This window comes from Clinocottus analis, unplaced genomic scaffold (assembly GCF_023055335.1).
Source record: "Clinocottus analis isolate CAN_PGR_092001 unplaced genomic scaffold, fCliAna1.0.p SCAF_12, whole genome shotgun sequence".
In the NCBI taxonomy this organism is placed as follows: Eukaryota; Metazoa; Chordata; class Actinopteri; order Perciformes; family Cottidae; genus Clinocottus; species Clinocottus analis.
In genome coordinates, this window is record NW_027175843.1 from 12,615,557 (window position 1) to 12,642,750 (window position 27,194).

Below are 27,194 nucleotides of genomic sequence, written 5' to 3' on the forward strand. Positions count from 1 at the left end.
TATTAAAATATAGGAATTATGTTTCGATCCTTTCTCTCAGTTCTGAATAGCTTCTTTTAACCTATTGAGTGGAAATTGTGAATTTTGTAAATGGAGAAATTGTGAATTTTTAAATTCATTCAAAATTAAAGTCATTTAAAAAAGTGTATTCATGTCATTTTTAATTGGTCACCATTTGTTTTTTTACAAAAGCTGCACAAAAATCAAATCCCTCATATGTAGTTCTTCTTTTATCAAGGAAAGTTCTGAAACAATTTCTAATCCTGATATTTATTCACAGATAAAATAGCAATACGTGTAAAATTAGTTACATGTGATAAATTAACTTTTTATATAAAAATAAATGTTGTACTTAAGGTGTGAATGGTGATCAGTAAAATAGTGTGTATTACTAATATAGCATGGCAATAAGACTGCTAGTTATAAAAGAAGCACCATAAGCTCTGATCCATTCTTGAGTTATAGAAATCTATCAACAGTGCATTTTATGCAAAATGACAATGTTTGTATATCATGGTGGACAATATGTTTTAGCAGATTTGCCGGACAAACAAGTTAACTGAACACATTCTTATATAATCATTCACATCTAATGAAGGCATAAGAAATGCGAAGCTGGTGTGACCAACAGAGCAACATGTATAAAAATGAAACATTAGGTGAATAGACTGTGTTTAAAATATATAGTGCATGCAAAATAATTTCAGAACAGTTGGATGTTTTTTTGCAGACACTGACATCAAATCAGGTAATCACAGTTTCTTATATGCTGCACGTGTATTTCAATGTTACTGGCATCAATAAAATCATCTTATGGGATTTTCTTATGGAATCATCGCTGAAATTCTTCTCACTTATCGTTCATACGGGCGTATGGATTATCCTTTGCCATACCTGTAAAAAACAATGGAGAACACATTGTATAACCTGTCGGCTACCAGCAGGGCAAGCATATTACTTGATTAGAAATAGAACATATCCAGACTAGTTAGCAAGTGTTTGGCTGGTTGCATTTAATTAAAATTGTGGGTTAAAAGCAAATAAAATAACTATATTTCTAAAATCCATATCTTCCAAAAAATCATTCAAGTAAAAAGTGTTAGATCAGCTTTGGACAGTGTCATTTATATCCAATAGATGGCGCTACCGTATAGAAATTGTTGTTTTTATTTTGCCTTTTTTTATTTTGTATTTCCTCGGCTCGGATTCCATTATCTTCAAACTCTTTTGGCGGTGTAAGCATGTAAGCAAGGCTTTGTGAAAAAAGCATATTTGATATTCCAGCATTTACTTTTATCATCCCACTCAAACCACTCGGATAAGACATGAATCTCACCATATTTCTGCCTGATCTCATCATGTCTCAGCTGCATTTCTGTTCTCCTGTAAAGAAACAAAGACAAGTTGTTGGACTACAGAGAACACTGGACACACTCACGCCGACATTGTTTGGATCAACACAAAAATCGGCTGTAATATGCTGACGGTAAATACCACAAAACCTATTTCACATTTAACATAATTGCCACTTAAAAATACATAAAATTACAATAGATTTCTGTCTGCATAATTTTTGAGAAGGCAAGCAGCTTTTATCATGAATATTTATTTATCATCATGCTGATGTGGACAGTCCACAATATGTGCTCAAGGAGACTCCCTCTCATGTTATTTTATGATTATTGTTATAATGAAATTAATAGGGGCTTGTAGTTTGTTTATCTGAATATATGTATATATAGTGAAATTTGTTAATTTTAGATCCCCCATCAACAGTTACTTACTTTGCATTCTGGCGGCTCTTCCTCGCACGGGTTTGTCGCTCCACTTTTGCGTCTTCTTTCTTGTTCCTAGAGTATACAGTTGTGTTGTTTTTCATCATAGTTATTTTTTTTTGTAAATAAAAACTCACATTTGAATATGAATGACAATAATGAGACCAGAAGTCTGATGTGATTTTATCAGATGGGAGTTAATCAGTTTCATAGTCTAACAATAAATATATATAAATACATGCCTTTGTTAAATTAACACATTTATAGAGATTCATATAGAGAGATCAATGTTATTATTTCAGAGTTAAGCTGCAGTTACGAATTCTGGCAGACTTTTGGAGACAGCGGTATCAGCCTGGCCTCGCACAAAAACGACCCATTGTGTTCCCGGTCCTCCTCCTGATGCCACAGAGGACACTACATGTGATTCGATGCTCACCCAATTCGTTCACATTTGCAGCAGCAGCAGCAGCAAACAAGAATGCCAATAATGATGACGCCACCCAGCACTGACATGGTGATGATCAAAATCTGGAAGTTTACTGGAAATCAAAGGCAGAAACAGAGAGAAAAAAACACTCAATAATGAGAATTGCATCATACTACGAATCCTAATAAATAGACACTATACTGTCCCTTTTTTAATTTAACCATCGGTAGTTCAGGTCTTAATAGACCAAAACAAATATTGTGTTGAGCACCATAATATGTAATTCAGTCACAACAAATTAATTACTTGACTATTACTATTACAGATTTACTAAAGCACAACTTCAGGTCTACAAATGGGTTTTTGGCTATTCACATCGTCAGAAATTGACAAAATCATCATTAAACAAAAGCTGTAACAAGAGCATGTTTGACAAAAGGACTCAAACAATAAAATAGTTCGGGTGAAACCATATTGTATGACCCAGCTGTGAGCTGTAAGATCTGTCAGCCTTACCCCAACACATCCCCCATCGTGCATCATTCAATGGACACACACTGCTGGGGGGCAGGATGTTCTTCACTGGATAGTCCATGCATTGTTTGGTTGGTGTGCACCACAAACACTGCAACAAAACAGCAGTCGAAACTGGGTTAGTATTATAGCGCTGTCATGTATAGTAATACACCACTAACAAAGCTAAAACCAGTTGCAGCACTGGGCCGTAGTTCATGAGACTTACTGTCACATTCTGCAGGCATTCATCACAACTGGTGTTGGACCTCAAGGCACAAGGGGCTGAAACAGAGACGCAATAGAGTGTGTTATTCTGTTTTATGGCATACTGGCTCTCTTTTTATATGGTAGGTTTAAGCAGTTGTATAAATGGCATTACAGGGAAGGACATACAATCTTAATAGAGGTTTAACTGTATTTCTCGTGACAAATCATAAACAGAGTTTACAGTTATCAGGACAAACTGTGCAACAAGTCGGGGAAAAGTTAGCTTGCGAAACATTATCATATATTGCGAGGATTATCTTTGCTTCCACTTTTCTGCAGTCATGTGACCTCCTCCTGACTTCCCGCTGGTCAGACAAAACGAAGCGGAACTGCGAAAGCTGAAAAACACAACACACATACACACTTACTCAGAGCTGGAGAAGCAGTCGGCTCCTGCGCCTTTGTGCTCAGAAAACCACCGCAGAAAACCAAAGCCAAAACAAAGGCTGAAGCCTTGTAAACTCCGGACATCGTGAGACGAGCGGAGACAACCGAACGCATGGAAGTGAGGACCAACCTAAGGTTTCTGAGGAGTCAAACTGGAGGGTGGACCTCCTCGAGGGCTGACGTCATCAACTCCTGACGCCTGGGTCATGAAACGGCCGAATATGGAAACATCTAACTCCAGAACATGTTCAGAGTCCGTCCCGTCATGTTGAATTTAAATATAATACTAATGATTTGGTTCATGCTCATTTGATAGATCTATTCGTTTAAGTCATTATTAACAACACGTTTTGGGTTGCCAGGTTATAATAATATATGATAACATTGCTAGAGGTATAGTTTTTCCACTCTGAAAGGTGCAAACACAGTTAGCTGTAGCACAATTTAGCAAATAGTTAATTGTATTGTTCATATTTTTTGTTCTTCACTATATACACAAATATGCACATGGACTAAGCCTCTGTGTTTCAACCAACATTGGTATCAGCTGTAGTAATATGTCCTAATGTGTTTATATTTTTCAGCTGGTGCATACCGATTAGCATCCAGGGTTAACAAACAGATTTACTGTCAGTACCATTTTGTTCCCTGTGAGACACGACAATGAGACAGTAATAACAAACACAGAACAGCTTTTTCAAATACAATAATTTATTAGAGCATCTTTAAATTCTGATATAAAACATTTTTCTTCCTCAAAACAATCAGAAATCTCAGAAATACAGTCATCATCAATGGCAAGATCAGTCTCTGGTGTGGCCGCCGGCAGCTGACCAGATCACCTATGTGAGTATGATGGGAGAGCAATGGAAGACAGTGATGCGAAGTGAGGTAAATACTAAGCTCATTATGTCTCTTATCATGAACTATACTGTAGGTCAACTGGCATAGGCATACTTTGTGTTCATTTACATTGGAAGAGAGAGAAATATCCTATTAGATCAATAAAATGAATTGAGCATGTTGGGTGTCGATGGCCACACTCTTGTTATTTTGTGTAGACAAAAGCTCAGAAACAGGGCACAAAATGGAGAAAATCAAAAGTAAGTTAAGAATGCACAAATAAAAGAAAATCAACATTATTAGGACAACTGGATCAATACATTTCCAACCATGTGTTCACCTCTGCTTGTTCTCCCAATTCATTGATACTTCCATAAATAAATACCCCACCCTAACAAGGCATATGACGTCACTGAGAAAAACACAGTAAAACTGTCCTTAGACACAGTCACACTGAACAAGCACTATCCTGCTTGTTTCTGAAAACACAACCTTGGACATCAGTATGAGCTACAGACCCTTAAGTCACAATAAAAAATACACAATAAAACAGCTCAACAAAAAGTACTGGTTCTATGAGAGAAGTATATTTTGGTTGGATTGATTTCTAGTAAGCGTGCATTTTGAGAAAATTGACTGCAGTGGTTATAGACGATGCATCTCCACTGATGCAGTGGTTATTCATGTTGAATTTGATTTTTTTTTAAAAATGTGCTTTTGTAGCAAATGCACCAGTGGAGGCCAGAACTACCACTGACAAATGTACGCAACACCCCAACATTTATATTATATTCCAAAAAGGCCGCATTTACACTGAATCAGAGTCCAAAATAGCTCAAATAAAATCTTAAATAAGGCAAGATGAGGGATATCTCCCTGGGACAGTTGCAGTATATTACACATAAACCTGAGGGGATCTCCAATAAGGAGAACATTCATTACAATAGGGAGCAACACCTGTTGAAAAAACACTTGAAAAAAAAGTGACAACTTAGTCAGTTGCCACTGTAACACATTCTTATTTTTGTTTGGATGCACGTTTAAAAAAAAAAAAAAATACACTTTTAGAAATGAAAAAGTCCTAATTCAGATGTTGAATGACTTTTCTTGGATATTTAGCAAAACAATTATTCATGAAAAGATGCCTGGAATACAATTAAAGTAAGATGTACATATGCGCAGTGTAACTAATGAGACTGCATGGAGGGCAGCAACGCTTGGGACGACTGTAAAGCTTAAAATGGTGCAGAAGCTTAATGTTCCCACTTTTTTTTCTCAAGCAGTAGATCCATTTTTATGTGTCTTAATTGTAAAGAATCTTCCTAGGTGGAGTTTGTCTGTGTTGCTAAGTAGCCAGTCAAAGGCTCTGAAACAATCTCTGGAAAGGTGATTTGTTCCTCTTGCCATCTCCACATCTTCGCTTCATTTTTGCTTGTTATCTGTTGGGTCTACAGTAGGCGAGTACATGTTGAGTCCTGGAAGTCAATCATCTGATCCAGTTGGTTCCGTAACTGGACACAGACTTCACACTGCAGCGCTTCTTCACGATCATGTTTATGTAGGCTTTCATAATCTTTGTGATCTCTCCAACCTGGCAATGTCCAAAAGAAACACAGTCAGAAGACATCCTGTTTCTTATTGCAAACACACAGTCTGATATCTACAGCAACGTTTACGCACCTGGGGTGTTTCAAAGAACATCTCTCTCTCATCCACAGTGATCTTGTAGGTGCAGGGTTGTGGAGCACCAAAGAAAATGATGTGCTCATATGGGAAGGTCTCCAGAGGCTTGGGCTCTCCTCTCTTGTAGACAGAGACATTTTCAGCGCTCACACTCAACCAGAGATCATGAGGGAAGCCTCCTTCTTTGCACTAGAAAGACACAAACACAGGGCGTTATGAACATCATCCAATGTGTGCAGTGGGCTGGCAGCTCGGGACGCACTGATCCGATCTGCTGTATCAGATCGGATCATCCGATCAACATACTGACCATGTTGATTGGCTTGGGCGCCAATCAAAGACATGTAAACTCACCTCGACGTCAAACAGTGTGGATCCATATCCGGGCCACTCGTTGATGACGGTCATGTATCGGAGCATGGCCTGGTGCTGGTCCAGACCGCTGAGGCGGGACCATTTCTCCACAATGCTTGCCCTGGTGGCAGACATCTCCTCCTTTATCCACATCTCCAGCATCTGCTCCTCCTCCATGCGCTGCTTCTTCATTGAGCCCGTCTTCAACCCCCGTCGCAGGGTCCCGTCCAGGAAGCTAGTCCTTCGACGCTCCAGAGTTTGGCCTGACCCTGATGCGCGGTCACCCACCTTGGTGAACTGGAGGATGCGACTGCGCAGACGCCCCACGGGGTAGACATTTTCCAGACTCCAGGTGACCTTTGCTTTGTCGCCAAAAAGAAACTGCAGGCGTAGCGCGGCCAGGTGCTGCAGGGTCTCCTCGCGGGCGGGGAAATGGCCCCGGGTCAAACTCTCATGGGCCTGGAGGATCAGCACGAGAGTTATCATCATGAGCACCAACTTGTGATGGAAAAGAGTCAATGAAGTGCAAAAGGATGAGTAAAACACACCTGCTCAAACATAAACGCAAACTCCACCCCCTCTTTAGGCATGCTCTCCACATCCAGGAAGCAGTAGAGTTTAAAATAGAGTTTCCATTGGCCTTCATCCTCAGCTTCCTCACTGCCTGCAAGTCTGGTGGGAAAGCCACAAACTTGTCATTTCCACATACGTTTATGGTGTTAGGTATCCGATATGACAGGACCCGGAAGTCATCATAACTTTATCAAATATAATATATAATAGAGTAACCAGTAATCACAAGGAACATACCTTTCAAATTTAGCCAAAACATCAGCCACAAGAACCCTGCTTTCTACAGCTCTGTCTATGGTGTTGTTGTGTTCAAAGAGTGCAAACATGTTCCTGCTGTCCTCCATAGCCAGACCGCGGATTAGCTTCTCCACCACCTGGACAGAGCGAGCCGAGATGACAACAATCACAACGCTTGTAATATATTAATATAGCGCCTCCTCTTGCCTTGTTAGAAAACAAAACATCTGTATCAGGGTTTGTGTAAAGTAATCACAGTGATATCTTGCAGAGGGATATTTAAAACTGCTTGTGTTCAAATGACGACAGCTCTCACCTCTCCGGCGGTGGTGTGTGAGTTAATGGAGATCTTGCAGGAGCCTCCTCCGTGACAGTACACTGTGGTGGTCATTTCCTGTCTGGTAAGCAATGCAATGATTTCCTCCTGAGAGGGAACAAACTCTCTGTTCTTGGTCTTCTTCAGAGACTCGCCGATGAAATGGGCAAACATTTCAATCTCTGTACTGGGAAACAGCTCCTTAATCCTAAAAACACACAGAAGACAGTAAAATGGAAGTTCCAGCTTGTCGTAATCCCCAACCATAGGATTGTTTTGAATCATGGCAGGTGCCCAGAAATAGACCGCACCTCTTGAGGTGAAACTTGAGGTAGCGTAGGATGCCTCGGCTGGGCAGGAAGGTGCAGCCCATGCAGGTCAGGAGATGCCAGTGGGCGCGATTGGCCGGACTGTTCGGGTGCGGGACGTGATTGGTTTGTTTGATCAGCTGACAGTAAACCTCGTCTCTTAATGACCTCAAGTCTTGACAAGTCTGTAGGATTCCCTGGATGATTGGGACAGGGTCCGACACAGCCTCCATCTCCTGCAGCGAGTTGAAAATCTTCACCGCTTCATCCTGCAGGCTGGTATAACCCTTTTCCTTTTGCACTGGGAGAGATAGATCGAGGGTATGTCAAGTTTAGGAGTCTTTTTTTTTATTACATACAATTATTTTCATTACTTTATACCTAGTATTAATTCAATCTAATTAGATCACTTCAAATATTGTGCTATAAGTTTTAACAATGTGCTTGAAAATGATCATTAAATGCCTTCTAACGCTGATAGAACACTTTGACTGGGGGTAGCTTTCAATTCAAAGTTGTGGTCTTCATCTATGCACGCCAATCTGTCAAGGTGGATCAAACTGGAAAGTTCTTTATTTAATTATGTTATTAAAAATAAAGATGTTTGTTTTTCTCCCCTCCATCTAGTGAGCTTTTATGTTGTAAAATTGGAATTACGAAAGTAAGATAATAAGAATGACGAAAACAGAAAATTGCATGTATTAAGGGCAATGTCACTGTGTTACGCCCAACAATTTAAACACAGTATTTCTTTTTGTAAGTAGCAGCAGGTCACGGCACTCACGGAGGACGCTGACATCTCCATAGGGCAGAGGTAGTAGAGGGGAGTGCAAAGGATGCTGGGTATATCTCAAGATGGGGTTCCTCCAGTACGTCTGCTCCACGGCCTCCACGTTCAAACTGCTCTCCTAACAGACAGAAACCTGGATCAGCAATCTTAAAGTAAAGATGTCCTGAGATATCAATACAACAAAGTAAAGCATCATGAAATTGGGAAAATGTATTTATCAAGACTGTGTGGGAAAAATACTAGAGTAGCAATATCAGTGATGGATATTAATATTGCAGTAAAGCTAGGAAACAGCTACATGTGAGGAGTTTTCTGAAGCAGGCAGGGCAAAGTACTTCAAAGAAGATCACAGCACACACTCAGTGAGTACAAGTACCTCACTTCACTACAGTGTGTGTCCCTGCCAAAGGTTTGCATGACTGAAAATAATAATATCAATATGTTAATGACATCTCATGCAAATTATTATCAGCACCTTTAGTGTGGCACGTAAAACCTCATTGGTCAGACATTGCACACAGACGAGCAGTTATTAGCATTACAAGGAGAAACAGAAACAAAGGAGTCCTGCAATACCTTGATGTCCCTGATGAGTTGCTGTGTTGGCGTTTCAATGGGAACTTTGCTGTCTATCGCTCCCTGTATGGCATTCGCCCACCGCATGGCTTCATTCAGCATTTTGGTGTACAGACGGTAAGAGTGTTTACGTCCATGGACGATTATATTCCAGTAACCTGGGTGAACAAGACAGAAGCTCAGTAGCGGCAAAACCACTCCGTGATGGAGCTTAAGATTGAACTTATCAGAAAAATATATTCCCTGCTAAGTGCTCAAACCTGATAAACGACCAAATAAACTTGAAGAGACTAAAGCTTAATAGTGTATGTATTTGTCTGGTGCTCAAGACGACTGAGAATAACGTGGACCATGAGCTCACCAGTGTCCTTGAAGACCTTCTCATCTGGCTGCACCACAGAGCAGAGGCTGTTGAGGACCAGAGTTCCTAGTTTGGAGGCGGTGCGCTCTGACGACTTGTAGTAGTCCAGAGAGGTTGTGGTGAGAACAAACCAGCGCTTCTTCAGCTTGAGAGAAGAGCTTTTGGCTCCTGACTTCATCTCTTTATGTAGCCAACCTGGAGAAAGATAAATCTTTTAAATATATTTTCTTCTCTCAGCTATTTCTCTTTCTCATCAGTCATTCATGGAGTTACCCAGATGTATCCCAACGCAAACTTAAGGACATGCGTCAAGTCTTGAATCATAAACGTCCCCAGTATGTGTCTCAACTGACTGACCTCTGACTAAGAACTCCTGTCCGTCAACCCTGAAGTCTCCCTTGGATTTCTGCAGCAGGCCAATCCAGTGGTGCATCTCCTCTGGTGTGTTTGAGTTGCAGTGGATCACCCGGTTAGCCGTGATGATCACAAACGAGTTTGGTCTGCAGAACCGAACACATAAACACACACACACACGTAGTTACACTGATGATGTCATACTACTGAGATTACAGTTTAAGTGGATCCTTTAGGTGTATTAGTTGTTCCTCACCTGTCGGGGTTGTCTGATGCACAAACCGAATCAATCAAGCCCACATCCAGCGTGCCCTGGACAGAGAGAAGAGGGGAGGATTGAAATATTGAAATGTTAGTAGCTGGGTGACCATTCACTAACATATTCTTCAAGGTGAGTCGATGGCAACAAACACAGCACTTGTTTGGTCTCCTTAGTGGTGCAGGAAATCAATCCCCTCCTCCAAAGTTTAAGTTTCAAAGACAAAAGTACATTTCCCTACACACTCATGCATTGAGTTATTTAAAAAGAGTCACACTTTTGGACACCAGACCTTTCCCAAGACATCCTTTTCCTTAAGTGAAATCATGGCGCTGGAGTTGCAAAATATTTTTATTTTAATTGTGATCCATTGTTTGATCAGGATGTCCTACTGGCCAGATGTGGTTTAAGGTGGCGGTCATGAAATGTAACATCCTTGTTTGAGTCTTTTGCTGCATATCATTCCCCTTCTCTTGCTCTCCTATAATTTCTTGTCATCTCTCCTCTGTGATTTCACTTATATATATTGTACATATAATTCAAGCTTCTTTAGATGACACTCAGCTTGCGTGTTTGTCTTTCCAATATTTAGTTAAATTAGATTTCTAGATTATTTGATTGAATAAATCAGCAAATTTCATTAACTCCAGTGTAATCTTTCAACGTCTATAAAAATGAACAATGGTTGACCACTGTGTGTAGTCTGCTTCGACAGCTTAAATGAATAGGTGACCCAAATCTGAACCATCATATTTAAGCTGATTCAGTTATGCGCCTCATCTTTACTGCTGAAAAAAACGAGTTGAGGCCGGGGCCTCGGCAGGAGAGAGGTAAAACAGCACTAACCACTGCATTCTTTGGGTTGGCCTGTTCGTTGTGCATCTCCATGAGCTGCTCCGGGCTGGCGGTGTGGACCCGACTCAGCACATTGAACCAACCACTAGACGGGGTCAGAGGGAGTTCAGAAAGTGAAAGTCAACAAGCATATCATTGGAAATTACACCGTGAACTTCCACTGGAAACCACAAGGGGGAACTTTTTTCCCCACACATCACTTTTACAGACACTACCTACAAAATAGCATGTTGGACGATGCATATAATGTACCTGGCATCTTCTGGCGACTCTGCATAGATGTGGTAGGTTCTCTCCTCGGTCACAATATTCAGCGCATTTTCCTTCTCATGATTGTCCACTATGTCCCTACAGACGGAGTGGAACAAAACCTAATGAGCTGTCAATTTTTCCGTCTCTTTTGAGCCATAATTAGACCCCCAAAATAAGTCAACAAATGGCATGAAAAGTAAACACTTTTACCCCAATGACTGGGAACAGGATCTTACTTGGCTGTGCGGATATCGATGGTTCCTTTCAGCTTCTCTTCGCTGTCACTCTCAAAGTACATGAGCTTTGACTCCCGCAAAACAAACCAGCGCATCTTCCAGTTGCGCCGAGACAAAGTGGACATTCCTCCTCCTTTCTTGTAAAGCCAACCGGATTTGACGGAGTCCTGCTTGGCCCGAAACCACATGAAGGTCTCGTCCTTCAGGACACACCAGCGACGACGCCACGGGATCATCAGACCACCTGGAAGAGGGAAAGGTGCAGAGAGCAGAGGGAAACTCTGTTTATCTACTAATGTATCACGTGGAATCTCAGTCGGATGGCAGTAAAAGCACCTTATAGCAGCTTTCGGACCTCCCACCATCAACCATACACACAAAAATTCACACGCATATGCAGCCTCTGGAAACAAAACCCACAATGATGCAAAACAACAATAAACTACATTTAACAAATAAAGTACATGCAGACACTGTACTAAGACATAAATAAAGACAGCAAACAAGCAAGAAACAAAGCACGCATGGTCAATATTTCCAAGAGTGATGACACAACAAAACGAGTTGTGTTCAGCTGTGCAGGAATCATCTGCATGCCTGCTGGGCAGTGATTTGGTAAAGCTACTCACTCTTCATGTAGAGGTAGCCATGGAAGTAAGGAGGCCCACTGCCATTCAGCATATTCACTCTCCCATTAGAAACTTCCTCGTCTGTGTCCACATAGCCATCGTTGTCCTCATCGCTGTCAATGAACTGAAACACAAACATCAACATTCATGACGTTAGCTTTCCTCCATGAGAATACTTTTACAAGCAATTTATATACATTACAATATATATACATATATATATAACCTGCTTATTAGTACCGTCATGATTATTGTTTTTCTGAAAATTACTGGAAGTGTTTAGTTACAGTACCTAAATCAGTGCTCAAAGTCTGTCTTGACCTTGAGTTGTCGAACACACGTGCGCACACACACTCCCGCCTTTCCCTTTGACATTTTGCTGATCAGACAGAGCTAACTCTGAGCTCTGTGCTGGACTTGCAGTGTGCGGGAATAGATTCACATGCTCATCTGCAGAGCTAAAACAAAATAATTGCAACAGTGTTTCACTGTGATTTTAACACAAGCGGAGCCTTCTGATATGTTAAGACCAGATTCAGGCTTGCACACGTGCAGGCAAACGCTGCATATACACCTATGTGTAGCGTCAGTGCATGGGAGGATTACTATACCCAGAAGAAAGCTAGGTGTGAGTCAGTGTATATGTGAACAACGGATGTCAATGTGTGGTTCAACAGCAATTCCTGTCACTTTTTATGGTGAACAATGATGCTCCAAATAATTATCCATCTGGATTGGATCTGTAGCATTAGACAGAAATGAGTCTCAGCCCGTTAGTTCTCACCGAGTCCGAGCTGCCTCTGAAGGAGTCCAGGCTGTTTTGGGTACAGGAGGATTTTCGCAACACCTCCTCATCTGTGATATGACCGTCATTGGTGCTAGCACCTGAGCTCCCACGAGCCTCCTCAAACTCCTCCTGGTCGTAGTCTGACTCTGCGTCTGGCAGGTTTGAGTGGGGCGGCTCCTCGCTCACAGGCTCAAAGTCTGAGCCTCTGCTGGCTCTATGACTCGGTGCCCTTTCTCCATTAGTGATTACAGGAGGAGGAGGTCTGGAGGTTTGGGAGTCTGTGAGGCCTGAGCCATGACTCAGTCCGTTGGGGATAAGTGGGGAGAGCTTTGCCGATGCAGGAGAGTCGGGAAAGGAGGGGGTGGCAACTAGTCCTTCTGCAAAGGCAGGCGGAGGAGGGGGAATACTTCGGAATACTTCCTTGTCCAAAGGAACTGCAGCCGGAGGCGGGAAGTCAGGTAAAGGAACACACTCGTCCTCAGCGTGGAAACCCTCGTCCACCTCCTCCTCGGCTAAAGGGGCTGTAGATTCAGTCGGGTCGTGGAGGTTCTCTTCACTCGAGAGGGATGGCTCTAAACCACCAAAGTCCAGGAGATCCAGAAACTCAGTAGCCACGCGGGAAGCTTCCTTCTCCAGTCTGTAGATCTCAGCATCTCTCATCTGCCGCAGCTCCTCGTGGGAGACGTCCCCTAGAAGGGACACGCCGTCTTCCTGCTGCTTCTGCAGACGCTCGATTTCTCTCTCCAGCCGCAGGATCTCCTCCATCTGACGGCTCTCCTCCTCAGAGGTGTGACTGTGGGACAGGCTCTGGGACAGCTCCTTCTGTAAATGGACAAGGAAAAGGGAAGTTAACTTTATGCCACCACATACACACCTTATGATGTTTTTTTTGTTATTGCAATAACAGTATTTTAAAAATGACTTACCTTCTGACTAACACCATTTACCAGTGAGTTCCTAAAAAATGTAAAAAAACAAACAAAAACACATTTGGGATGAGAAATGTGCATGTTAAAGGGAAGATCATTTGATCTTAAAAAATGCATATTCATCATGTTTTAAGAGCCAATAACTCTACCTTTTCTCATCTGCTTCAGCTGCCATTTTCTGCCCTTCCTCTTTCTCCCTCATCAGTCTCAGCTTCTCTTTCCTCATCGCCTCCGCCTCTTCCTCTCGCCTCTTCATCTCCTTGTCCATGAGCCTCTGTCTCTCCTCCTCTATCTGTCTCCTCTCCTCCTCCATCCTCCTTCTCTCCTCCTCTACTAGCCTCCTCTGCTCTTCCTCTTCTCTCCTCCTCCTCTCCTCCTCTCGCTTCTGTTTTTCCCCTTTGAGTTGGCGATGGAGAGATCGGGCCAGCTGGCCTCTGTGGTGTTTCTGCAGGACGATGGTGGCGAAGCGCAGTCGCAGGAAGACGCGTCTCCAAAAGTGAGCGCGGTAGTTCTTTTGGATAGTGACGACGCTGGACTGAACCCTCTTATATCGTTTCCTAGTGAGAAAACCAAACACGTACCTTTCAGTCAAGCACATAAGCATATTTGACCCAATGTTGTGTGTAACCACAAACTTATCGTGACTTTCCTCAGCATCAGGATCTCGCTCTGTTTAAATAAACACACGGGGAGAAACGCCTGTACATCGTGAACTCTGCCATGTTGAGAGTCTGATGAGCTTGTGCTGTTCCATTGTGGCCATGTGGGCTGCTGTGTTTAGCCCTGTGACCCCATCACCCACACACCGCACATGCATTGAATACACACATATATAAACAGTGCACACACAAATACAAGTAACTTGCAAAAGGACCACACACACACACACACTGCTCTGAGTTTCTACCCATTGCTCGGCTCTGTGGCCCTGTGACTGGTGTCAGGACAGAGATAATGTTACATATAATAATACAAAGGCTTTGCATGGGTCTTTAGGGAACTTTTCTAGTCTGTGTCTTTAGTATGAGTGCCTCTGAAGTGAACTCACAACCTGAATACAGTCATCAGTCCCATTATACTCTCCCAACAGAGCATTCGGAGGACTGTATGTGACATGATATGTTGTAGCACGCAAGAGCAAATAACATCCCAGAGGGCAACTAACATCTATACATTTTTCAACCGCAATAGAGACGTATGCCCTACTGTCTGACAGGGGGAGTGGAGAAAGAGAAAACCTGCCGCTCAGGCTGAAAAGAATGAGTTGTTCATTGTGAATAAAACAACATTGACTGCACAGCCGATAGTGTACCAATACATTAAAGCCTTCAGAGGTGGAAGAGAATTCCACGTCAAACTGTATTTTTACGATATACTTCAAGTGCATTACATATTGTAACCTCCAGACTAGACAAACAAAACAAAAAACAGTTATCCACCATTTGTCCTGAAGTTGTCTGAATCTGTCTGAACTACAATATCTTCACTCAAGTCTAATACTTCATCCCAAAACTCTATGTTCTTATAGCTGCACCATTATATCATATGGAAACATGCTAGATGTTACGTACATCATTTTATCCACATTCCTCCAACTATGTAGGAAAACCCCCCAAAACGGGGAAACTTTTGTTCCACAGACTTTAACAATTAAATTTACCTTCACAATTTTACCTGACGAGGGTCTAAGGACTTAAATGTTATTGATACAGGGAAATCAAATGATACAAAGTGCAGGATTTTGTATTATTATTTTGCAATCAGACTTTATGATTCCACACTCCTGCTGTAAGACTTTTCTGGAGTCCAGGAGATTTGTTGTAAATGTTCTCCAACATGTTACATATCTGGTAGGAAACTCTGGGATCTTCACTACACTTGTTTTATGTTCTGTAGAAATGAACAATGTAAAGCATGCATTTTTTATGACTGGCCCACGAACAAGTTATTAAAAAACTGTCCATCTTTACTGCGCGAGGAAATCTGGGAGGCAACTTCGGCACTGACACTGTAAAACCCACATTACACACACACACACACACACACACACACACACACACACACACACACACACAAATGGAGTGTGCAAAGGCATGCACATAAACCCCCCCACCCCCCCTTCCAAAAACACTGCACACCTCTAACTAAACAAGGACAACTGTCGCTGCCACTCAGCCCTCCACCCCTCCTCCACACTCCACCACTCACCTTGCCACATAACTGAGGATGTGGGCGCGGATCACCATGCCAGCCCTGCGCCGCACCTCTTCCCTCTCCTTCTCCAGCCTTTGCTCCAGGGCCTCCTTTAGGAACACCTGCGGGACGATCAGCGCCACGGCCGACAGGGAGTGACAGACAGGGAGACACAGAGAGGAGGAGGGGGGGGGGAGGAAACAGGATGAGGTTAGTTCCTTCTTCTTGGTAAGGCTGCAAAAGAGGGGCAGAGATGTGAAGGGCCCCTGTTGTCTGTTGGCAGCACTCGGTGCTCACTGCAGAGGAAGCTGCGGTGCAGTTGAGGCTAGCAGGCGAGCGGCTCTCCCTGACTGCAAAGCAGAGCAGAGCGGAGAGCTGGCACGGGGACTGCAGAGTTGCTGCTAATGTCGCCGCTGCAGAGCCTCATTGTGTTCAGGCGTCCTTCCTCAACATTTCCCTACTGCTGCTGCTGCTGCTGCTCCTGCTCCTGCTGCTGCGTTGGTAGCACGACTGACGTGCACAGGCAGAGAGGCACAGAGAGGGAGTGGAGAGGTAGGGAGAGGAGGGATGGAGGGATGAGGGGGGTGGTGGCTGGTGTCCAGATAGAAAGCCACACCCCTCCTTGCTCTTGTGAAGGAAGGAGAAAAAGTTAAGTTAACCCTTTCCTCGCTCCTGGAGACTTTTCTTTTCTTTTAAGTTGGTTACTGTGGGACAAATGAGATTTGAAAAGACGAGACGAAAATGTTTAAACACAAAAATGAGCAGAGAGTGGTAACACAACATTATAAATGATCAGATTATTCTGTCTGACCATGTTAGCAGGCTGGGAGAACCAGCCAGCTGTGTATCTGGGTTTATGTGATAATGCGATAACTGTTGCTAGCCTGGAGGATCAACTAGGAGGGGGACCTTTCAGTGACTGTGTGTGTGTGTGTGAGAGACAGTGTGTGTGTGTGTGTGTGTGTGTGTGTGTGTGTGTGTGTGTGTGTGTGTGTGTGTCCCAGATGTTCCACTAATCAAAGGATCCCACAGCTGCAGCCCTGCCTTCCTATGCAAAGTCTGTGAAAGGAGGAAGCTTCCCCTTCGTCCACATCCTTCCCTCGTCTGTAAAACAAATGTCTCGCAAACACACACACACACACACACACACACACACACACACACACACACACGCACACACACACACACAGTTCGTGCAACGTCGCCCAAGCCCCTAATTCTAGGCAACACACTTCCTCTGCACACAATCGGAACGTATGTAATTACACAGATTGTTTCTCTAAAGGAAATGTAGCCCCCATCTGTCTCTGAGCCCCCTTTCCCACAACCCACACTACCCTAATTCCCTGAGCCCAGAAATATTATGCTGCCATCAAAAACACAACCATGTGGACAGAATGACACAGACTCAGTCGTAATTTTAAAAAAATAGTCTCTCTCACTCTGTTTCTTTAGTTTACAGAGTGTAAAGTGAAACATCATCAGCTGTGGCAACAAAAGATCAAAATGCAGACCCTGGATGCATAATGAAAGTTTTTCCCACACAAAGGAAACACTTATTTCTCTCTCTGAAGTCCGTAATATTCCGTGACTCCAGAGATTTATACTATATGCATGTGTGAAAAATGTAATATAGATAGGCATGTGCACATTAGTGGTTATGCTCTAGTTATATACTCAATATGAACCAACACATCAAACACAACAAACATTTTTGGTCTTGACGTGTATTGCAGCATGTGTGCAGCTCACACTACTCATGGTGTGCCAGCCAAATGGGGTATTACAGCAAAACACTGTCGGGATTTAACGGCTGCAGAAGAACCACAACTTAGAGCAGGAAGTAGCCGTGGGACAAACTGTGGATTTAGCTGATTTCAAGAAAGCCTATAAAACTGTTTTATTTATACCATCTTTATTGCGGTGGAGAGGCCATCAATGCCGAGTTCAACATAAAGAAAAGAGGTTCCGCTGTCCAGATTGTACTAGTCATTAAAGGTTAATCATTCAATGGGAGTGCAGAGAAACAGAGAGGCCTTTGCTGAGGGGAATAGATGATTGTTTGAAAATCTAGAGGCCAAGATAGAAAACGATGGACATCATTTCGCATCAATAACTTTCCTACAAGATAAATGCATGACTCTCCTCTAACCTCTGTAACCCTTCATCACTGCTTGGAAATCAATCGCTGGGATTTTAGTTTATTAAATCAACAGCACGACGAGTGTCAGGAGGCTAACACTCGTCCACCTACAATAAGGCTGCCTGAGGATTACTGTAAGCCCCGCCGCTGGTTTACAGTTGTTGGTGTTAGGGTTTTTTGAGGAGTAGCCATGTAACTCTGTAAGTTGTCAACTGGAGAGCAGAAGATAGACCACAACCGGCCAGAAAAAAATCTTTACGACATGAGTCACAGTTGGGGCTGTCCAAACTGGCACACATTAACAGCTTGGGATGACAGCAACATGAATTCTTGAAGAAGAAATCAGACCCAAGAAGACACCAGATTGAACCAATATGCTCTCAGGATGATCTGCATTAAATTGTCCATATCCCACATATTTAGGAGAACAAAATGAAAAACTGAAAAAAGATTTGTGACTTGTTGAACATGTTTTTAAGAGCTTGACTGGTGCACTTCAGAGTCCATCTTACCGGAAAACGTATGTGTGGGTTTGCTCTTGTAGTAATTACATTGTGAGGACAAATATCTGTTCATGTGTGTTGCATTATGGGGCATCGTCCCCCATTTCGGAGACAGAAAGCTGGTTTCTCCAATGTAACAAACACAGTTATAGGGTTAAGACTTTGTTTTTGGACGATGTTGGGATACGGTTGAGGGTTCAGGGTTGGGGCTGGGTTTGGGTAGTGGTTATGGTTACTGCTGTGAGTATCTAGGGCATGACAGTAAGTCAAAGCAATGTCCTCCGAGATGACAAAAACAAGTTGGGACATATGTGTGCCTGAGCGTGTGTGTGTGTGTGTGTGTGTGTGTGTGTGTGTGTGTGTGTGTGTGTGTGTGTGTGTGTGTGCTCCACCTTTGTCTTCCCCAGTTGCCACGCTGTCTTGTCTTTGTCATAACGTGTGAGAAGCTCCGAGCAGCTGTGCCTCTCATCGTCGGAGGGGATTTTGTTATTCAGGATCATCTTGTACCTGTTGAAACAAATATTGGGAATTTCAGCGTAGTGATTGCTTTTTTGTTTGGCTTTTGCTGTTTTCTTCACCAGTCGTTCACCAAAATTCAATCTTTTTTAGATGACTCCTCAGGGTGGACAGTATTTTCTTGGTATGTTGCTGACCTGCTGAAGAAGTCCTGAAAGGTTCTACGGACGGGGAATCCAGCCCTGCGGATCTTCACCGTTTCAAGCATCCCAGAGTATCTCAGCTGGTTCAGGACTACATCAGGATCAAACTGGTTGGCCTTCTGGAGATGATAATCAACAAAACAAGATAAAAACTACAAACAACCAAAATGCCTCTTCAATTCTCTCAGATGATAACAACACAGTTTTATGCGTACAAGTCATTCTCAACTATGCATTGAAAGCGAAGCTGCAAACAGGCCTTATTCAGCACAATTGTTGTTTAGGTTATTGATATGGGACAGTAAAACACTCAAGGCAAATATCATCCTCCCATTGTTGACCTATACAAGTCATTCTTCTGCTGAGTCACGTTTAATTTTAACTAAAGAGTAAATTACCATGGGGGAGTGCTATCATTTTACATTAACAATCAAGTTACTGCAAAGCAAACACCATCGGAGAGAAACATGAACAGTGTTAAACAAGACCTGGCCAACTGGGTAAGCCTTTCTTTCTGGAAATAATCAGCTGCATTGTTCACAGCTCTGAGTTACAGATGATCCTCAGGTCTGCTTATCAGAAAGGATCTGTGATATCTGCCGAGTTACACCTCCCCCCCTGCACAGACTGCCTGGCCGCTCACAAGGACCGCACGAAGGCCATTGTCTCTCAGAGGGCATGCAGTGCTGGATAAGCCCCACACAGGACCGCAGCATTCCCCAAATGTGTCAATCTAATTACGGGCTAATGCTACTAGGCATGGAAACAGACACTTGGATACAAAGGCACGCTTGTATGTGTTCATTTTCATAATCAAGCACACACACACATAAATGTGCACCACTTTGAGCTCTGAACTCTGCTCTTTAGCAGGGGATCTAGGCAGCTGAAAGTGGTACGGCATGTTGACTTGTTTGAGCGAAAACAAGCTGACCATTCCCTCAGTGACATGTTTCCCAAGGAGGCCTGCATGTAAATCACACAAATACATTGTATGTGGTGTCTGTTTGCAAGCACACACTCCTGTCATTTCAGCAGGATTAACTGAGGCTTGTTCCAGCTTGACCGACTGAGGCCAGGTGAGCGAATGCATGGCAGAGCCGACGAGAGCAGGGAACAGGTGAGAGAAGAAGCAGTTTCAATGCTAACACGTCAGCGAGGACAATCAGGGACAATCAGACAGTCTGTGTACATTAATAACTAACAACAATAACGGGGGAAATGCAACTGGATTACCAGCATCTCGCTCAGTCTCTCAGAGAAAACATAAACGTCCCCCAGGTTTCACAACAGCTCCAGCACTGTGGTCTTATCTTGGCATTCCACTGATGCGGCCAGATCAGCAGAGCATCAGCCAAGCTGCTGCCGCTGGAGTGGCCAACTGTGACCTCCGACCTCCAGTAAAGGATAAAGTGGTAGGAATGCGCTGCTACACATCCCTTTCATTTGAGGCAGTACAATGAGAGTCTTGAGAGCGGTGTCAGTTTATTAGTAAAGAGAATTTGCAGCAAAAACTAAAAGAATAGTTACTTTCCAAGTGGAGCATTTATATGACGAGTTCTGTGAAATGGGATCTATGAATAGCATCAACGAGGGTTAACTTTGCAGGCGCTGACCTTCACCAGGCTTGGCAGGGTTTCTCACATTTTCTTTTTTTGTGCAATGAAATTTGCATGACCTACCTTGTCCATGTTTGGTTTGATGCAGCGTACAAAAAAAGGGTTGGAGGAACTTAGTGTGGCCATCAGGGAATGGAGAGAGTCCTGAAACACATCAGCACCAAGAGGATCAAGATCAAGACAGCAGAGAAGCTATGTCATTAAGCTAAGTTATGCAAATATATGACTTCATGTCTATTGATGTCTGCGTGTGCTTCTCACCTTGGGGACAAGAATAAAAAGAACCAAGAAAAGTTCAAATCTAGAAAAGCCTGACTTTATTGTTTGTTCAGTGCTTTGGTGAGTGTGAGAAACTTGAAAGAAGACAGAATGAGAGATTGCTGCTTTAGAAAAATGTCACCGTAATTTAGAAAATCCACAAAACTAGTTAATGTCAACAGTTGACATTGTCTCACTGCAACACCGCTTTTCCATCTGTTTTAGGAATATAAGTCTTTTAGGATTAAATTACACAAATTACTTGGTAACATGAGGATTTCTGTAGTGGTTGCATGATGCAGAATGTTCATCTACAAAGTAGGAATAAAAGTACAACATTTCCTTTTGAAATGATTACAAAGTACAAAGTACGAGTACAAAGTAGTCGACACAATTAATGCAACTCGAAAAATTCCACTTAAGTACAATACTTAGTAGTAAATGCACTCCACCACTTTCACAGGGCCTGTTGTAGAATACGTTTTCAGACCTTCCTTTGCTAAAAGCAAAAAATACTCCAACACAAATAAAAGTCCTTCAATTAGAAATGTTGAAATAAACATGTTTAAGTATTGTTGACAAAATGTATAAAAGGATACAGATTAAATGTAATTTTATACTTTCTTTCTTTACTACTCAGAACTCAGTCCATATAAACCATAACCCACACACACAAACGCACACACACACACACACACACACACACACACACACACACACTCCGAGGACCCTTCAACCTCGCAGGCTATGCCGGCCTCGCTCTGCTCGCTGCCTCAGACAGTCTGTCTCCAGCGAGGCCCGGCCTGGCAGAACTGAGCATGAGTGGCCCCTGGTTGGCCCCTCTCTGCCCAGCCATCAACCCTAATCCTCTGGCTTTAGGAGCTGTAGCCCAGGCAGCCTGCCAACTCCTCCCCTGTTCCTTTTCTTCCCACTGCAGTTAGGACATGCTTAGATAAGCCCTCCACTGCTCCCCCTCCACTGCCATAACCACATATTTCATACATCCCATCACCCATCATCAGCAGATCAAATGCACTTGCGGCATTCTCCTTCCAATTCTGTCTCTGCATGATTTCTATCACCCCTTTTTTCCTGTCTACGCCATCACGCTCACACTCATCGTGCCAAGAAAGACAGCCAAGAGTTAACAGGTTATTTGATCCTTATCGGCAGCAGCACATGGGAGACTACTAACGCATTGTCTGTGTGATTGGGCTCTGAACTGAGAGTGACAGTTAGATCACAGAAGCTTCGGCCTCACCCTGAACTGAGAGCTGACGGTGGGCTTGCGTCGGGCCGTGCCCATCTTTAGGGTCTCATCTCCATTTCTGCTACCGACGCGCTCAAAGAGGTCGTAGATGAAGTCAAGCCTGCAGACATACAGGGTGCAGAACTGGAGGTGTGAATGTAAAAACTTGCAAATGAACTGACTCATACAGGAGTGTGTTTAGCATGCTAAAGGACAACAGTGGGATATGCTCACCTGCTGTCTTTGAGGATAAACAAGATGTCGTCTCTGAAGGTGTCTCTGTTCTTCTCCAGGATCCCACGCACATCGTAAAGCACCTACAACAGACATTACAAAGTGAGGATGAACAGAGTTTGTCGACATATCAAATAAGACAATACTTAATGTTTTAGCAGTACGAGCACATAAAATAAAGAAAAAGTAAAGGAAGAGAGCTACATAAAATATTAAATGCCACAAATTAGTGAGCAGAAGTAATGTATTTTCAATTTGCTTTAAATTGATTTGCAGAACATTTCCAAATATAAAAGTGTCATGGGTTGAGTTTTGGTTCCTGTTTTATTTTGTAGTCGTCTGCATCTCTGCACTTCCTCTTCTGGTGAATGTCTGGGATTGTCTGTCTACCTGGTTCCTGATTGTGGATTCCCTGCAGCTGTGCTGCCCTCATTGTGTCCAGCTGTTGCTCGTTACCGCCCTCTTGTATTTAAACCCCATTTGTCGCCTGTCTCCTTGTCGGTTTATACTGTGTTTCTCTGTGGTGTGTAAATGTCCTGTCTTATCTCAGTTTCCCTTCAAGTCCAGGCTTTTTTGGCCCGGGCTGTGTCCAAGCCGGTCCTTGTTTTTTTGTTAATGAAGATTCTAGGAACGGTTTATTGGTGTTTGGGTCCTGCTTCCAACACCTCACGTGACAAAAAGTGAATCACAACCACTGAGATAATTTCAATATAACATGTTCAAATTAAAATGTAATAAGAGATAATGAAACAAATTGCTACATGTGTACCAACATAAGTGCTGCAGCAAATTGTACTCCAACATGGCATCATTTAAAATGCTTTGAAAATAAAGTCAATGAAGCACAGACTGGACACTCGAAATAAAATGAAGCTCATTAGTCTGTATTAATATGAACTGTATTTATCTTCTGGAGGCTCATTATCCAGACTATTGATGTTTTCTGATGACAACATCAATAAACACACAAGCACAAAGTGTGGCATGAGTGAGGGCTGTACATGTATGTTTTGACACACGGGGCCCGGCCAGCAGAGTGCGAATGCAGTCACCTGCTGAGTTCTGTTCTGCCTTCATCTTAGCGACACCACATTCTCTTTATTGAGCCACATGTAATGCACTCTTGAGTCTGTGTTTGTTGCACGTTTGAAGCAAGGTATTTTATGAAAAAAAATTACATGGAAATAATAATAAAAAAAAACATACCTTAATCTAATCACAGGCCCATTTGTGTATGTGTGTCTGTGAGCTCGGATCCACAGCGGTGTGGGGGTGTACTAATCCAATAACAACCCTCTCCCAAGCCTTGAGGCTCAAGGGAAGCCATGAGATACAAACTTGACAACACATGTATTTATAAATTAGAGGGACACTAACTGCCCTCCATTGCCCTCACATGGGTATACACTCGTACAATAGGCTGTCTGTGTTGGTCACTTTCAGGTTAAGTTTACTCTTATGGTCTCTTGACGCTACAGGGAAATGAGGATTTAATCTCACAAAAAAATGCAACATCTTACAGGTGCACACCATGAAAACACTAAATCACTAAAAAATATACAGTTCATCTGAAATGCTGCGTTTGCATGGTTGAATCAAAGTGGCGTCTTGCATTATTGCTTTTTTAAGTCGTTTTGTTGTTCACAACAAGTTCACGTCCAAACAAGGAGCCCCACCCCCAGGATCTCTGGCACCACGCAGATAATCAAATCTATGGGAGGACGCTACTATTTCCCCGCTGAACTCACGGCACAGTTTCAGATAACAGACGGAGCTTTCAGAGAGGCGACTGAACTCCCCAGAGAGACGCACTGGAGAGAGAAAGAACAACTGGTTGGCCTGCCATTACCATAGACATCCATGCCAGGCTTGTGACTGAGCAGCCACACTGAGGAGACCTTGTCTGCGGGCTTCACACACACACACACACACACACACACACACACACACACACACACACGCGCACACACACTGCATATTCACTCTATCTCTCTTCATTGATCTCTTTTGACTTTCTCTATACTTCCGTCAGGAGTAATCTCTGCTTATCGTGGAAGCAAAGGAAAAAGAGGATGGCAGTGGAGCGGTTCCTCCTGACTCAGGGAAATGCTGATTTTTGGCAAAGAGTGCCCTGCTGCCCATCCAACGGCTACCTCACTTCCCCAACACACTTGTTCAGGAAGCAGGAGGAACCTGGCTTTGCTCTGTATGTGTGCTTGTATGTATGTGTGTGCCAGTGTTGCTAATTACCTCTCCAGCGTAGTGCTTGATGCCAAACTGGTGGTCGGTCACTCGGGGCTTCACATAGTATTGGTTTGTCTGAGGAGAAAGCACAAAGAGACCGCTGAATTTTAGAATCTCAGTCTGAAGACTGTCAGGGAAAAGTGGAAAAAATAGCTCCCATAATCATCCAGAACAGTCCCGTATCCGACAATCAATCAATACATTTACAATGACAACAATCTCGCCCTGTTTCCAAAGATGATTACAAGGACTGATTTGTGTCATAAATGTGGAGAAACTTAGTTTTTATAACATGAACTGCCTTCTGCGAACCATTCCTGCACTAATTATAGACCAAAGAAATGTGCTTTGAATAATAACTTTTTGACAGCCGCCTAATCACTGTATTTTATTATCGTTACAATTTAATGGAGTGTGTTTTTGTGTCTGTTTTGACTAAGTATATAAAATAAAATAAAAAATGTGCAATTACTCAACAGTGAGGAAAAAGCTAGATGGTTTTTGCATTGATAAACAAAACAGCTGTCGATTCATTTTTGTTTAATCATGTTGCCTTCATGAAGTGACAAAGCTTCCTACTGCTCTGACCAAGACTTTAAAACTTAACATGTGCTTCAGACACCTCAGGGAGAGGTCAAACAGTTCTTAAGACTCACTTTGTACCTCTTCTGTTTTTTCCATCAGCCATAGAAAACCCTGCTGGGTTTTCTGAGGACACTCTTTTCTCCTGCACACAATGCTCATCAGAATGGCCGATCACATTTCAGCATTGTTGTGTTTGCATGTGAGAGCGCTCGGGGGCGTGTCCAAGTGCTGCACAGACGTTCAACCCTTTACCGAAGGCAACAGGCGACGCATCGGCCCTAAGTGAGGTTTACCTCTTCGGGGGTTGTCTGAGCTGGTGGGTGCTGGAGGCGTTTCTTTCGCTTTGGTGGAGGGATATGGATAATTTGTGTGTCTTTTGTATGTGAGGGGTCTTCCCGACATTTGTGAAAGATGTTTTCATGGATTCGTGTGGACTCACTGCGTGTCGGCTGTGTAGTTTCTCCAAAAGGGTGTAGTCTGTGCCTTTGGGGAAGCGACTCTCTTCATTGATAAGAGCCAACATGCCCAGCTTCTAAAGGGGAGACAGACAAGAGGAGTAAGGAGTCATGATGAAACTCGTTATAATCCTATTGGGGCACATCTGGCAGCTTTTATCATAACAATGTGTACAGGAAACAGCATAAGAATTCATTCAACTTTCTCTTTTATTTACCAAAAGAATGTTCACTGAGCAGACATGGCAGCAACACCAAACAGTTACACACTAATACAGCAGAAATCCTCTTATAAAGGACCATCAAGCTCAATTGAGAGTATAAGTAGGGATAACATGTTTGTAGTGTAGCCCTTTTTGCTTCCTCTAAACGTTCCCTCTACGTTTGTGATTTTGACCCAGAAACCTTTGAGACACAAGCCCACCTCTGTAGAAGCTCATCTTTCCCCATCATTATAATGATGGTGACAAAATGAAACAAATTGTTTCCATGCTTCACCTCAATCGTACCTCTCGCCACTGTGCACACACAACATGCAAAATGAGACATGTAAATAAAGATAGAGTAGGAAATGGAGGTCAATGTAAGTACAGCGTGGCGGCTGGGTCAGTACGCTCTGGCTGGCGGTTAGCGGTTGCCCCCGGTGGTGACTTTGCGCTCTCTGGGTTACCTTTTCTATGAGATCCAGACACTCTGCGTTATCCATCCAGTCTATGGCCTCCCACTGGATCCCTTCCCTGTTAGGACAAAGACACACACACACACACTCGAATATATATATACAAATATAAACAACTATGAAGACACAACGGCTGTATTGTCCAGCATGAGCATGTGATGAAATGAGCCATGTCCAAGCTGCTGGCTCACTATACAAGAAAACAACTGTCTGGGCAAGAAACTGAGCCAATCCTCAACCTCTGGCAGTTTGCCTGCATCGCCGTGAGGAGGCCCAACCCCCGAGCCCAGATCCACAGTTGTATCTGTCTGTGGGACAGTCTCCAGCACATGAGAAGTCCTTATTTATTCTTCACTGTATTCAAACATCTGAAGACATGGATGTCTGTATTTGTTTTGATATGGAGAAACATCTATACCTGTTGTACTCCAGTTGTTCCAGCGAGAAGATGTGCTTGTTGAAATACTCCTGGAGTTTCTCGTTGGCATAGTTGATGTTAAACTGTTCAAACCGGTTTACCTACAGGATGGAAGAGCATACGTTAAAGATCCCCTTCAGACATGTTTAGGATATTAAATATTCTTGTAAAGTGTGTCTTGTTTCAGAGAAAAGTCTCAGTGTTTATGGAATGGAAGATTTGAGTTTTCACAACCCAC

General features: G+C 43.0%; 2 protein-coding genes across 2 annotated transcripts in view; both read right to left on the reverse strand.

Moving 5' to 3' along the window:
* Nucleotides 1-149: 149 nt before the first annotated feature.
* On the reverse strand, nt 150-3,506 carry pttg1ipb (PTTG1 interacting protein b). The gene is made up of 7 exons (XM_068572648.1): nt 3,357-3,506; nt 2,948-3,003; nt 2,722-2,830; nt 2,215-2,317; nt 1,785-1,850; nt 1,337-1,383; nt 150-894 (listed from the first exon to the last, which is right to left on the reverse strand). The coding sequence occupies exons 1-7, from the start codon at nt 3,487-3,489 to the stop codon at nt 851-853; spliced, it is 558 nt and encodes a 185-aa protein (XP_068428749.1). The 5' UTR covers nt 3,490-3,506; the 3' UTR covers nt 150-850.
* Nucleotides 3,507-4,100: 594 nt separating this feature from the next.
* Nucleotides 4,101-27,194, reverse strand: part of myo10l3 (myosin X, like 3) — a 50,341-nt gene continuing 27,247 nt past the window's right edge. The window contains exons 13-41 of the mRNA XM_068572532.1: nt 26,957-27,057; nt 26,530-26,596; nt 25,844-25,936; nt 24,826-24,894; nt 22,576-22,658; nt 22,354-22,462; nt 20,898-20,978; nt 19,210-19,334; nt 18,949-19,063; nt 15,926-16,032; nt 13,867-14,274; nt 13,715-13,745; nt 12,786-13,610; nt 12,002-12,125; nt 11,373-11,616; nt 11,137-11,232; nt 10,876-10,969; nt 10,027-10,082; nt 9,774-9,916; nt 9,417-9,611; nt 9,056-9,213; nt 8,474-8,597; nt 7,693-7,990; nt 7,382-7,589; nt 7,066-7,202; nt 6,804-6,927; nt 6,256-6,714; nt 5,899-6,090; nt 4,101-5,809 (exon numbers count right to left, since the gene is read on the reverse strand). Coding sequence (XP_068428633.1) covers nt 5,705-5,809; nt 5,899-6,090; nt 6,256-6,714; nt 6,804-6,927; nt 7,066-7,202; nt 7,382-7,589; nt 7,693-7,990; nt 8,474-8,597; nt 9,056-9,213; nt 9,417-9,611; nt 9,774-9,916; nt 10,027-10,082; nt 10,876-10,969; nt 11,137-11,232; nt 11,373-11,616; nt 12,002-12,125; nt 12,786-13,610; nt 13,715-13,745; nt 13,867-14,274; nt 15,926-16,032; nt 18,949-19,063; nt 19,210-19,334; nt 20,898-20,978; nt 22,354-22,462; nt 22,576-22,658; nt 24,826-24,894; nt 25,844-25,936; nt 26,530-26,596; nt 26,957-27,057 — 4,971 coding nt within the window. The 3' untranslated portion in view covers nt 4,101-5,704. The remainder of the gene's footprint in view (nt 5,810-5,898; nt 6,091-6,255; nt 6,715-6,803; nt 6,928-7,065; nt 7,203-7,381; nt 7,590-7,692; nt 7,991-8,473; nt 8,598-9,055; nt 9,214-9,416; nt 9,612-9,773; nt 9,917-10,026; nt 10,083-10,875; nt 10,970-11,136; nt 11,233-11,372; nt 11,617-12,001; nt 12,126-12,785; nt 13,611-13,714; nt 13,746-13,866; nt 14,275-15,925; nt 16,033-18,948; nt 19,064-19,209; nt 19,335-20,897; nt 20,979-22,353; nt 22,463-22,575; nt 22,659-24,825; nt 24,895-25,843; nt 25,937-26,529; nt 26,597-26,956; nt 27,058-27,194) is intronic.

Bases quoted from the DNA above. Each gene is read 5' to 3' on its own strand.
- pttg1ipb (XM_068572648.1), bottom strand. From the start codon at position 3,489: ATGCGTTCGGTTGTCTCCGCTCGTCTCACGATGTCCGGAGTTTACAAG. The intron at 2,318-2,721 runs GTAAGGCTGACA...TTTGATTTCCAG, and splicing joins ACGATGGGGGATGTGTTGGG to TAAACTTCCAGATTTTGATC. The intron at 1,384-1,784 runs GTAAGTAACTGT...GTTTCTTTACAG, and splicing joins AAGAGCCGCCAGAATGCAAA to GAGAACAGAAATGCAGCTGA.